Here is a 12,818-nt window from a genome sequence, read left to right on the forward strand (position 1 = left end):
GGAGAAAAAGTTGTTGCTACAACCTATTGGCTTAGAAAAAACCCAACCTGTATAAGAGCCCCTACTAGAATCCTAGTAATAGACTTCTTAACATTAGACTTTCAAAACAGAGAGATCTTCTATTAAGTATTCTCCTGATAAGGTTCAAATTGCTAACTGAACACTCCTTTCCTCTGTTCTCCCCCCCCCCCCCCCGCCCCAGGAAGCTCACTGTGAACATTAGCTGTAGCCATTCTTTAGAGTATGAGGAGGTACAAAAAGGGCCTCTAAGGTTATCAGGAATGAAATATTTTGGCTATGAAGAAGGATTTATTATTACTTGGAAAACTCTATTTTACCGAGCCACTGTAGGCAGTGGCTTAAGCTATTTTGATAATGATTGCACAAGTGGCTGGGATCTCAGTATAATTCACTGACAAGAGATTCGTTATGAGTCGTGTAGTCATCAGGAAGAATTTTAAGAACTCATAGGCTCCAAAGGAGCTTTGGTCTATATTCTTGCCAAGAAGATACTTTGAGCAGGAGGCTCAGTCTGATTCAGACTGAGAATTGGTTGAGAAATCCAAGTTGAGAATTGTGGCCGATTGGATGCCTTAGGGATATGATGGCATATCCTACAGTGGCTGGTAAATTTGGAGTATGTCTCTAAACTCACAGTTTCTGTTTATTATGAAAGAATTGCATTCATGAATTTAAAATGCATGTTACTTAGTTTCCTTCACTATCTTTGTCCGAACATATCACTAAATGCAGTAATCAGATATCTTTAGAAAAGGAATTATCATTGTTACTGAGTTTGAGATTAAGGTATGGTTGTTTAACATGGACTCTTCTGAATGTGTGCTTGAATTCACAACTATGTTTAGGTGGAGAACTTCATTTCCTGCAGATTGGAGGGACTTGTGATGATGTAGACGAAGCTGATATACTTGTGGATGCATCTCTCTCTAAAGTGGCAGAGCAGTTAACAGAAGGCTCCAAGCCTTTATCTAATCCTTCCAGTCCAGGCATTACAGGTACATTTCGAATACCTGTTTGGTATATAGCCATATTTTGAGCATGTTTTTGGTGTACTTTTAACATACTGTGTACTGTTAAGATAAAAGAACTTTGTATTTTGCACAAATACACAAATGCCAAATGAGTATTTTGTAATCAGAATAAACTAAATTACATTGCATACATTTATTTTGCAGAATTGTGCTTTTGAGGTTCAGGATTAGCAGAAAGAACAGCTCTGCTAAAATAGTGTAGTGCTTTAAAAGAGTTGACAGTTCTCAAGGTGTAATATATTGATGTCTTTTATTCCTAAGTAGAGAGCTACCTGTAACCTCTAATGCACAAGATCTTGCTATAATCAAATTTGATTTGTGTGTTAGTGTAACTGGGGCAAAATATCAACTGTGGCTGAATGGCCAACCAAGTTACATATCCTCGTGCTGATTATTAATTGCCCTAGTACACACTGAATTTCGTTTCTCTCTAATTCTAAAACAGGAGTTGATCTTCTGGTGGACCAGCCATTTTCCCTTGAAACTTTGACATCATTAGTGGAACTGACTCGTTTTGAGACTTTGACACCACGATTTTCTGCCACGGTTCCTCCATGCTGGGTTGAGGTCCAGCAGGAACAACAGCAAAGGCGGCATCCACAACATTTGCATCAGCAGCATCATGGGGATGCAGCCCAGCATACTAGAACTTGGAAATTACAAACAGACAGGTGAAAAATCAGTATATGTAACATAATACCTGAACCAACAGATTTCTTCATTTATTTAAAGTGGGATCTCCCACATTCTGTAATCCAAAGCTGTTGGTAATGAGGAAAGACTCCTGGTCTCGAAACTCACTTAGTGCTATCAGGTTTGGATGTTCCAGAGGACATTTTGTTTGAGAGAGTTCAGTTGTCAGTGCAGAACATTGAGAGTTATTTAACAGACATGTAAAGTTTAATGTAAAGGAAGATAACCATAGATCTTTTTTACAATTGAAATTGTACTATACTTGTTCCATTTATTAATTTTATTAGATCTGCCCTGAGCCTGTTGGTGTGGGGAGGGCGGAATATAAATCAAATATAAATAAATAAATAAATCTGTTCTACACATGCAGCAGAATGAGGTGATACTAGGGTGATAGAATGGACTGTACCCAGGACCGAGATTTAACATTCAGGGGATACAAGTAGACTTGGGGAGGGAAGGCTAGGGTTCCCAGGTCTCCATCATCTTAAATCCTGAGATTGGCTAGGGCCTGATGTCATAGGTGAAGTCCAGTGATGTCATGGGGTGGGGCCTGGGGATGTCACGTGGAAAACTGTATTAATAGTAATGCTTCCATGCACTGCTGAAAAGTGATGGGATGTTATTAAGCACTTTCAGTCATTTGGCCTTCTGGAAGGAAGAATTTCTTTTCCTTAGGGATTGGTTCTGGAATATAAACTTGTCTGAGCATTATGCCTCTTCAGTCCTTTAGCTTGAAATGTGCAGCTGGGGGATGGGTATGAGTGCCAAGGGCAAGAGCTTCATTTGTGACTAAAAAGCATTCTGCACATGCTCACACATACTCAAGGGACATGCATTCCTTTATACAGGCAAGTTACAGCAATGTGGTTTAAAACAAATGATTAAAACCAGGTACTGGGCTGAATGAGACTGGGCATTCATTTTTATTTATTTATTATTTCATTAGAATTGCACTTGAGGCCAGTTCTCCACAGCAAACCGTAGAGGCAATTCCTCCACTGTGTAATAATAGATATTATAAACCTCACTCAGTTATTTCCCCAGTATTTTCACTTGCTACTGTGGACATTAAAAAAGACAAACTATTGTCGAGCACAGCAACAAAACCCCAACTTCTAAATCAGTAGTTGATTTTTAACACCAGTGGGAAGTCCAGGGATAGACAACTTGATCTGAAGGAAAAAATACAACAAATATTTAGTTGAGACTGTCCTGGCCTAGGTTTGAAGAACTTAAGCAGACTCACCACTCCTACAGTAAACTGTTACTAAAGTGAAGGTATTCCCTTCCATTCTTGCACAAGGCTTGCTGACACTGAAGCCTTCTGGGTTAACCTATTAAAGAGTCAGCATACAGTAGAAACAAACAAGTTAGAAGTAAGGGGAGAAAAGCGCAGAGCAGATGAGAATGGTTTTGGTCAAGAATGGCTTAACTGACTCAATTCCAACCAGCTTGAAGCTTCAATTTCATTGTTCATTTCAGTCAGTGTGGACAGAAACTGCTTGCACATTTTGTCTCTGCAACAAAACATAAAAGGTTAACTTGAGTAACTTTAATAAAGTATGAAATGCATATTGGTGCTTATATGACTTTTTCCTCTTCCATTTGTAGCAACAGCTGGGATGAACATGTCTTTGAACTGGTTTTGCCAAAAGCCTGTATGGTTGGACATGTGGACTTCAAATTTGTTTTGAATTCAAACATCACAAACATTCCACAAATTCAAGTGACTTTGTTGAAAAATAAAGCTCCAGGCTTAGGGAAAGTCAGTGGTAAGTCAAGAATGAACGAATTGTTTATTTTAATGTTCTGTATTTAAAGGCAAAGGTGCTAAAATGTAAATATGAATGTAATATATTGGAAGTAGCTTAAATTTGAATTTTGTTCTATTTTCATCATTTGTCTTAAAACGAAGTTGGCTTTGAGAAAGTTCTTTGCTGCTGATCATACTGTAGAAAGTTTTATGTTGACTTGATATGTTTTAAAAACAAAATGGTAAAACCATTGGTAAACAGTTCAGGAGGCAGCAGTGTTCCTCCAGAATAGTATTAGATTATATTTTTTTTCATTTATAAGAGTAAGAGAATTAGGGGAACATGAGGCAAATGCTTACGAAGTTTGATTTGCTGCTCTGAAATGATTATATTTTTAACTATTTGCTGTTTGCAGCTTGTACCTGTCTTAATGTCCGTTGTACCAAAGGAACATTTGTAAAATGTAAAAAAGTCAGCTGAATGTAGTAGGTAATGTTAGAAGAAGCCAGACAACTCATCTTCTGCTACCTTAATCCGTAGTAAATAATTGGTTGCAGGCAGCTGCCTTGTTGTCATAATTGGTACTGGCAACAGGTCACATCCTCTGTAGCACTGGAAGTTGCATACCTATTTATATTCCTCCTAACAATAAAGAGTTCCTGCAGTGAAAGAGACAATGAGCCAGGTTCTGCTTTCATGTAATAGTGATACCTGGAGATGGGGATGGGGCAAGAACTAAAGACTGCAACCATGAGGAGCATCCCTGAGCATTTATTACTCAGGCACTAAAAATTGGCTTTGAAAGGATTTGGTAGAGATTTTTCTCTCCCCTCCCCCAATCTCTGCATAAAACACAAATAGACCTGTAATATTTGATCCTAACCCAAGAATTCAAAAAATTTTTTAGCCCTGGATGTCTTTTAGGAGCATAGTTACCAATCATATAGGGCAGGTTTCAAAAAGTAAAGTGTTTGTATAATGTATCTTAACAGTGTTGAGGAATAAAAATTATATTGAAAATACTTAATTTTAATATTAACGAATTTAATGGCAATTTAAGGAAATTTTGAAGACAGGTGTAAAAGTATGTCTCCTTGGATTCCGCAGAAGCAGCTGTGGATAGGCAAATAACTTTTCCTCTGTCTCCGGCTCATACTGTTGAAATGGAGAAGAATGGAAAACCAGGATTAGATGGTCTGAATGAAGAAATGCAAAATATGGATGTAGAAGAGTCACAATGTGAGTTACTCTGAAGTATAGCATTCGTTTAAAATTCATTTATCATCTACATGTTTGAGAGTTGGTATTTTGAAATAAATGTTTTAGCAGCAATTGTAGATAAAATTGGGAAGCTTAAATATCGTAAACTGTAGCTGCTAAGTGTTCTAGTATTTCTCATATTTACTTTCATTTATAAAACTTGGATCCTCCATGTTAGCCCAGTACTTAGTTCTGAAAGCAGCTTACATAAAAATGTCATTAAACGAAAAGAATTCCTCAGTAGAAGCACTGTTGTGTATCCTACCACTCTACTGAGCAAAGTTCAAAGCCTTCCCCGAGCCTAAGTGAGCCTTCCTCTGATGGAAGTTGGAGGAAGGCTCCTTAGGTTCAAGGAGATTCCTCCATTTAGGATTTGTGCCAGTAATGTCTAAAATCCAAACACACAGTAATACAGCAGAAATCATTATAATGTTCTCAGAGGACCTAAAGCCTTCTTAAGGCTTTTTTTTTTACCAACCTAAAAAAAAAGATTAAACTGTGCAAAAGACAGAGTTCCTCTACCAAGGAATGTTCTGAGCTGTTCTGCCTGATTTGCCATCACTAATGTTTGTGGCTAGGAGACGTAATTGGCCACTGCCCGGCGAGGGTCAAAATTCCATCAACAAGCCAAAGAGCATTGCAGCTGTTTGAATCAGTTCCCAGTCCTGCTGGTTCTGATCAATCAGACCAAGTGTCTCCAGGTTTACAAAAGAGTGGCAAAAGAAAGCAGAGTTTGGTTACAGAGGGACTGGAGAACTAGAAATTGTGTCACACTAATTGTGTACAGTTTTGTATCTTTCATAAAAATAATTGAGGGAAGAAAAGATTCACTTGATAGCATGACACAGTATAAATTCTTTTCACTAGTCCTGCCTTGCATGTCTGTTTTAAAGGCAGCCTCCTCCACCAACTCCTAGAGCTAGGAGCCAGCTGCTCCCCATTCATGGATTCTAGTGTTATCTTCTTTCTTAGTTTGTCTTGAGAATGAAGGAAAACACAGCTCTAACCAATCATACAACATGATTAGAGTGTAGTGTGTTTTCTTACTTGGTCTTGAACCTTGACAAAATTCTTATTTACATTCTGGTATTGGGATAAGGTATACACTGACAATCTGAACAGAGAACAAGATTCTGCGTTACAGATGGCCAGACTGCTGATAACCCAGGTTTCATTTTATAAACAACTTAAGGTAGATTAATTTTAGTAAATGCTTTTTAAAAATATGCATGGGTTTTGCCTAGATAAATTACAGTATAATGTTGAAATGAGAGAAACTTCATTTGAACTTGAGAATGCCAAAATTTTGAAATTGTTTGGTTAGATCCAGACTCAGTGTTCCACTCATGCAAGGCATTTTTGTCAATGGAACAGAAATTTCCATCTTCCCCACTAGGGGTGTGCACCTCAGCACAGGTTTGGGTTTCCCGCTTTGGTTTTACCAAAGGGGGGGGGAATCGGGTAAACCTGAATCCTAAAGTGGCAAGCCACTTTGGTTATTTAAACTGCTTCAGGATTATTAAGTAATATTTGGCCATTGTTTCCAATGGGAAGTGCCATTCCCAGCAATACAGGGACTGGAGGGGGCATCTTCTTACCTAATAATTCCAAAGTTTCTGGGGACCGTCTCTTAACCCTCCTCACGACCACCCAAGTTTCAGGAAGATTGAACTTTGCAGGGCCATGTAACAGCCTTCCAAAGAAGGTGCCCCTGTCCACCTCCAATCTCCATTATTCTTTATGGGGGTTCTAGGTGGCTAGAGGTGGCATTTTGCAAGCAAATTGCACCAAATTTGCAGGGGACCTACTCCTATGTATCCTCTCACGACCATCCAAGTTTCAGCAAAATTGGACTGGGGGGGGGCATTTTATAACCCTCCCAAAAGGTGCCCTATCCTCTAATGTAAATCCCTGCAGCATTTTTTTAAAAGCACACTCCTAGAGAATCACTGGAAGGAGAGCTGCTGCACGGATTGGCAACTCTCAGAGTCACCCCTCCTTTCCCTGATCCCTCCTCCCTGCCTCCCTTTCTGACTGTCACTCACTCCATCTCCAGCCCCCTCCCCCCTCCCATTGGGTAAAAAAAGGCACGAAAGCACTAGGAAGCACTTTTTCTCTTGCCTTTCCTTAAGGACGGCAAAGGAAAGAGTGCTGCTGTGCTGCCCGAAGCATTCCAAAGCTTCAGTAAGCTTTTCTTCAACATTTCTGAATCACTTCAGCTATGCTGAGGCTGATTTGGAAATGCCAAATCTTGGGTCAAAAATCCGAATCCTAAACCGGAAGCGCACACCCCTACTCCCCACTACGGCCTACTGATCTCCTGTCCTGCTGCTGGGAAAACTGCATGAGAGCAAATCGAGGCTCTGCAGCATGAAGAGGGAATTGGTAGAAATCACTCCACCCCTTCTGTTAATGGAAAATTTAATCTGGATCCAACCCACTAGCTTTCCTTTAATTTTTAGCAAAATATTGTATCTTCCACTGTAGAATTATGGTTTCAAAACCTAAATACAGTGGAAGATACGTATTTTGCTAATGATTCACTGTCAGAGACCTATTTGAACAGGTTGACTTTATGTACACTTGTGAATGGCCAATGAAACTTGACTTTTTCAAACTTTTTTAAAGGTCTTCGATTATGTTCCTTCTTAGAAGATCATAAAGAAGATATTCTTTGTGGTCCAGTATGGTTGGCTACTGGACTTGATCTTTCAGGGCATGCTGGAATGTTGACCCTAACAAGTCCAAAGCTTGTTAAAGGTAAAAATTTTCCTTGAATACTTTGAAATGAAACTGTAAACAGTGAGTTTCTTCCAGAACCTAATGGATACACATCTTCGTTCTTGAGATGACCCTAATCCAAGACTAAAATGTCTCTTAGAGGATCGTCTCAGTTGTGAATGGTTCAATACTATTTTTAAATACATATAAAATTAAGTTAAAGGCTTTTGTTTTTATATTTTGTGTGTTTTATTCTAGGTATGGCAGGTGGCAAATACCGTTCATTTTTAATCCACGTGAAAGCTGTGAATGACCGAGGAACGGAAGAGATGTGCAATGGTGGAATCTGGCCTGTTGTAAGGATACCATCTCTCAAGCCTCAAAATAACAAGGGTCATTCCCTTGCTTCGCTTCTGGCAAAAGTTGCAGCAGGCAAGGTATTTAAATAACATATCAAGAAAACATGATCAGAATTATGCTGCTCCTCGCCTGCTTGCAGAAATTCCTTTGGTTAGACAAAAAGTGTCAACTATGTCATTATAAATAGGACCCTGCTGTTATTTTAAAGCCAAGGATAAAGTTTAGAAGCTTTAGACTTTAATTAGAATTGTACTTGGAATTGACAAAATGTGTGTACTGTCTTGTTTATTCTTTGATTTTGAGTGCCCCTCAATCACTGTTGGAATGCTTTCTGTATCTTCGAAAGCTTTGTGAGCCAGCACCCATTGCTTTTTGATCTCTGAGAACTGGTGCTTTTGGCTTAATTTATTCAAACTAATCAAATCTCTTGGCAAGCTAATTTAAGATTTATGCTTGTTTCATTTTTAAAGTATGACATAAAATGGCTCCAACAAATAATTGGTTGTATCCAAAGATACCTGGATGCTAAAGTGCTGTAGAAAGCTCTTGTACTTGCTCCACAATTCCAGCTCAAGCTGCAAGCCCTCATTCTGTATCCTACGCTATTTATAAGTGTCAGAGAACCCTCAGGAGCAGCTTTTTAGGAAGCATGGCGTGAGCGGGGAAAGATCTGTTCATTAAGCTGAAATCCGTGACTCTTTGGGTCCAACCTTTTGACTTTCTGTTTTTTGAGACCTCTGTCACAATTTAATTATGAAAAGGAGCAAAAAAGAAAATATATGCAACTTGAACTCATTTGTTCACTGTCCGTCTTCTGTGCAGCCCCACATGGGACTGCGCCTGCGCAGGCCTGCCGACCGGATTTTTCTTTTCTAGCAAATGTCCACTGGGGGTGCCCGTCTGCCCAATGTGCCTGCGCGGCTTTTCCCGCCTGAGCGACATTGGGCGACATCGCCCCCTTCACCCTCAGTTTCTTCTTTGCTGCCGACCGGTGAAGATCTAGCTGTCCTCTGTGAAGAAACGCCATTTTGTGAAGAGATGGCTCGTTTTTTTTTCCCAAGGATGGCGGAGAAAGCGCTGTTTAAGCGCTGTTCGACCTGTTCGATGAAAATGACGAGAACGGATGGCCATTCCATTTGCCTCGAGTGCTTGGGTGAAGGACACATCATCGAGAAATGTGAGCATTGTCAACGGTTCACGCCTAAGGCCAGGGCTGAGAGGGCGGATCCGAAAGATGCCTCGGGCTCCACTTTGGATCGCAAACATCCCCCGAAGTCGGATCCGACTCGGAAGCGACGACACCGTTCCAAGTCTCCGTCGAGGTCGGAAACGCCCTCCATGCCGACTCCGAAGGTGCAGAGGGCTTCATCTGATCCGAACATCCCGACCGGATCGGCTCCAAAGTCGTCGGATCCGACACCGGAACCGACGCCATCAGTTCTGAAGCCTACGGAGTCAACTCGCCTTAGCCTCGGTCCGAAGACTAGTGCCAGGTCGGAATCCAAGGCTTCGGATCCGTTGCCTACCTTAGCATCACCGGATCCCGTGGACTGGAGTCGAAGCACCGACCGTGGCTTAGCCTCCCAGGGTGAGAAGAAGGCAAAAAAGAAGTCGAAGCACAGACAATCAACTTCCGTCCAAACTGATGAGGTGCTCTGGGAGAACCCAAGACTCCTTCACCGCACCTGTCTTCTCTGTTGTGCCATTCCTCTGCTGATGACGGTGACCTGCCCGACGCTCCGCCTCTTGTGGCCCATAAGTGGTCTGCTGGAGACTATACTGGTAGAGAGAATCTACCTTATCACTTGCCTAGGAGTGGATATGAATGGGAAGGCTCCCTTTATGCAAGGTCTCACCGATCCTATTCCCCATCTTTTGGCAGAGAGTATTGGGGTGACACTCGGAGTGAGTTCTCCTGCTATGGTTCTCCCGGACGGGGTTCACCTTACCTACAGCCTGGGTCTCGTCAAGATCCAAGCCCTAGCCCTCCTTCTGACCCATCGCCTGAGGACATCATTATTGGGACTGGTCATATTTCACCTTCGGAAGACTACCGGCTCTACACTGAGCAGATGGTCCGAATGGCCCGTTCTCTGGACATTGAGATTTCAGCTGTAGATCCGAAACCGAAGGATAAAATTCTGCAGTATGTCCAGTCTGGGAATCCTCCAACCATTGCATTCCCGTTCACTGAAGGTTTGGTGGAAATTGTTACCACAATCTGTGAAAAACCGGCATCCGTTTACCCGACATCTCGTAAACTAGAAGCTCTATATAAAACTAGAGATGACGTCTGTACGTATCTCTTTGCACATCCACCGCCTTCTTCTCTCATTACAGAGGAGATGCAGACCCGTCAGCGCCAAGGGTCCCATGCCGTACCCATCGACAAAGAAAGCAGGAAGCTGGATTCATTGGGCAAGAAATTATACTCGTCTGCTGCCCTGACGCTCAAAATTTCTAATTACTCGGCAATCATGGGAGCCTATCAGATTTTCCTGTGGAATCGACTTCCGGTTTGGGATTTATGGAGGTCTGACGCAGCTCCAATTGCGGAGCTGACCGGACTGCCGTTTTAACCGGCCGGTGGGGGCAAAATAGCCCGCGGCCGACTGCTCTCAGGCGGAGAGCAGGCAAAGAACGCTCAAGACCTCAGGGCGCGTTGATCTCGGGCGAGGGGGGGCTCTACGCAACGGGCCCCCTCACGACCCTTGAGGTCCCACCCTGTGACAGGTCGGCTACAATCTCTGCGGCAGTTTTGGGGCCAATTCGGCTGGCATAAGACCTACATACCCAAGCTTCGATTGGGGGAAGAAGTGGAGAGGAGAAGTTAAAATCGAAACAGTGATTACAACCCGAGAAAAGTGAATGAGAAGGTAAAGATCACTATCTTCCAATACGGGACAGATTGATAAAAACAGAGAGGAAAAAAAAGTAGATTTTTAAACTGCAACAGATTAATGAAAAGGAGGGGAAGACTCGGCAAGAGTTGCATTTGAAAAGAGGCTAAGTTTAAAGAAGTTATTAAAGAAATTGGACTATTGTTTTGAATACCTGTGGTTATGGAGCTGTGAGAAAAAGACACCATCGCGAGATCTGCTGTGGGAAGACGGGAGACAGGAAGTGCGTAACAACAATAGAGTGGCTGGAGAGAAGCGGCCCTTGCTGGAGGGCAGGAAGAAGGGAATCGCCATTTTTGAAAGGGGAAGGGTCGCGGCTTCAGCGGAAAAGGAAGTAGGCCATCTTGGATTATAAAATCATAGAGAGACCATAGAGAAAAGACGCCCGACATTTTGGACTCTTTAAAAACTAATTTATGCAAGAAGACCGGGACATTTGAAACAAAAAAGGTACTAAATTTAACGCCACGGAGTTAAGGAAGAGAGCGGACTCGTGGGAGCGAGCTAAAGCAAGCCCCACGATGTCGAAAAAAGAGTGGCAATTGGCAATAGAAAACCTGGACAAAAAACTTTTAGAGGTGATTAAAGAATTTAAAGACATGAAATTGGAGTTGATTAAAGAGGTTAAACAGACAGTAAAATCGGAGCTGTCAGAAGTAAAATCGGAGCTGTCAGAAGTGAAGAAAGGTATGGAAACAATACAAAATGAATTACAAGGAACGCAGCAGAGAGTTAAAACAGTAGAAGGAACGATGAAAAACTTAGCAGACACGCAACAAACAGAGATGAGACTGATGAGGGGAAGGATGGCGGTTGCGGAAAGTAGACACATGGAGAAGCAGCTCAGATTTCGCGGTTTGCCGGAGATAGAAGGAAAGACAGCGCAAGAACAGATGACTGAGGTGTTAGCTGAATACCTGGGGAAGGAGGAGGAGGAAGTTGTGGCTATCCTTGATGTGGCATATCGCGTGAATTCGAGAATTGCAACCCAGAGGAAAGTACCAAGAGATGTGATTGTGCAATTTACAACACGAAACATGAAAGAGAAGATTGTGACTAAACAGTTTCAAGATCCATTGGAGATCGATGGCAAGACAATTATCATAATGAAGGAATTACCCAGATCAGTGTTACTAGATCGGAAAAAATATAAAGCGCTAATCCAGATACTGAAGGACATGAAAATCAGGTACAGATGGGAGCTTCCAGAAGGTCTGTCCTTTGAATTTGGAGGTGCCAAAAAGCGCATTAGATCTGAGCGGGAAATGGAGCGATTTATAAGGGACAATGAAAAAGACTTACCAACAAGATTATGAGTATGGAGTGTAAAGTATTATCTTGGAATGTAAATGGACTAAACTCACCGAATAAGAGGAAAAATATTTTCCACTGGCTATTAAAACAAAAATGTGACATTGTTTGTTTGCAAGAGACTCATATTCGAAAGCAGGATGTAAAATATTTAAAATTCGAAAAATTGGGCAAGGATTTTGTAGCAGCCCCAACCAAGAAAAAAAGAGGAGTGGTGTTGTATGTAAAAGAGGAGCTACAGCCAAAATTTGTAATGAAAGATGTGGAAGCCAGATTTGTAGCAGTGGAATGTACTTGGAATTTAAAGAGAGTGTTGGTAGTCGGAGTTTATGCACCTAACGGTGCAAAAGAAAGCTTCTTTGAGGATTTGAGGAAGCATTTAGATGATCTTTCATATGACCAGATAATTCTTGCTGGAGACTTCAATGGAGTGACAGACTTGGAATTAGACAAAAAGACAACAACGGCACAAAAGAAAAGAGGATTATTACCAAAGCTATTTTTTGAGTTGATTCAACAAGAGACTCTCGAAGATGTATGGAGGAGAGAATATCCCAAAAGCAGACAGTTTACTTTTTATTCTGCAAGGCACTCTACATTATCAAGAATTGACATGATCTGGGCCTCAAAAGACTTAGCGTTATGGACTAAGGAGGTAGAAATAATGCCGATGGTAGGCTCAGATCACAACCCAATTATGTGGAAACTAGGGAAAAGGAGAAAAAGGAAAGCATGGAGAATAAATGAGGACTTGCTACAAGAAG

At 41.5% G+C, this 12,818-nt stretch overlaps 1 protein-coding gene across 2 annotated transcripts in view; it reads left to right on the top strand.

Moving 5' to 3' along the window:
* The window catches only part of BIRC6 (baculoviral IAP repeat containing 6), a 330,219-nt gene that overhangs the window by 39,692 nt on the left and 277,709 nt on the right, over positions 1–12,818 (top strand). For both annotated transcript variants that reach the window (XM_054976787.1, XM_054976793.1), the window contains exons 11-16: positions 867–1,016; positions 1,498–1,723; positions 3,360–3,520; positions 4,610–4,741; positions 7,391–7,522; positions 7,742–7,920. In XM_054976787.1, coding sequence (XP_054832762.1) covers positions 867–1,016; positions 1,498–1,723; positions 3,360–3,520; positions 4,610–4,741; positions 7,391–7,522; positions 7,742–7,920 — 980 coding nt within the window. The remainder of the gene's footprint in view (positions 1–866; positions 1,017–1,497; positions 1,724–3,359; positions 3,521–4,609; positions 4,742–7,390; positions 7,523–7,741; positions 7,921–12,818) is intronic.

This window comes from Eublepharis macularius, chromosome 1 (assembly GCF_028583425.1).
Source record: "Eublepharis macularius isolate TG4126 chromosome 1, MPM_Emac_v1.0, whole genome shotgun sequence".
NCBI lineage: Eukaryota > Metazoa > Chordata > Lepidosauria > Squamata > Eublepharidae > Eublepharis > Eublepharis macularius.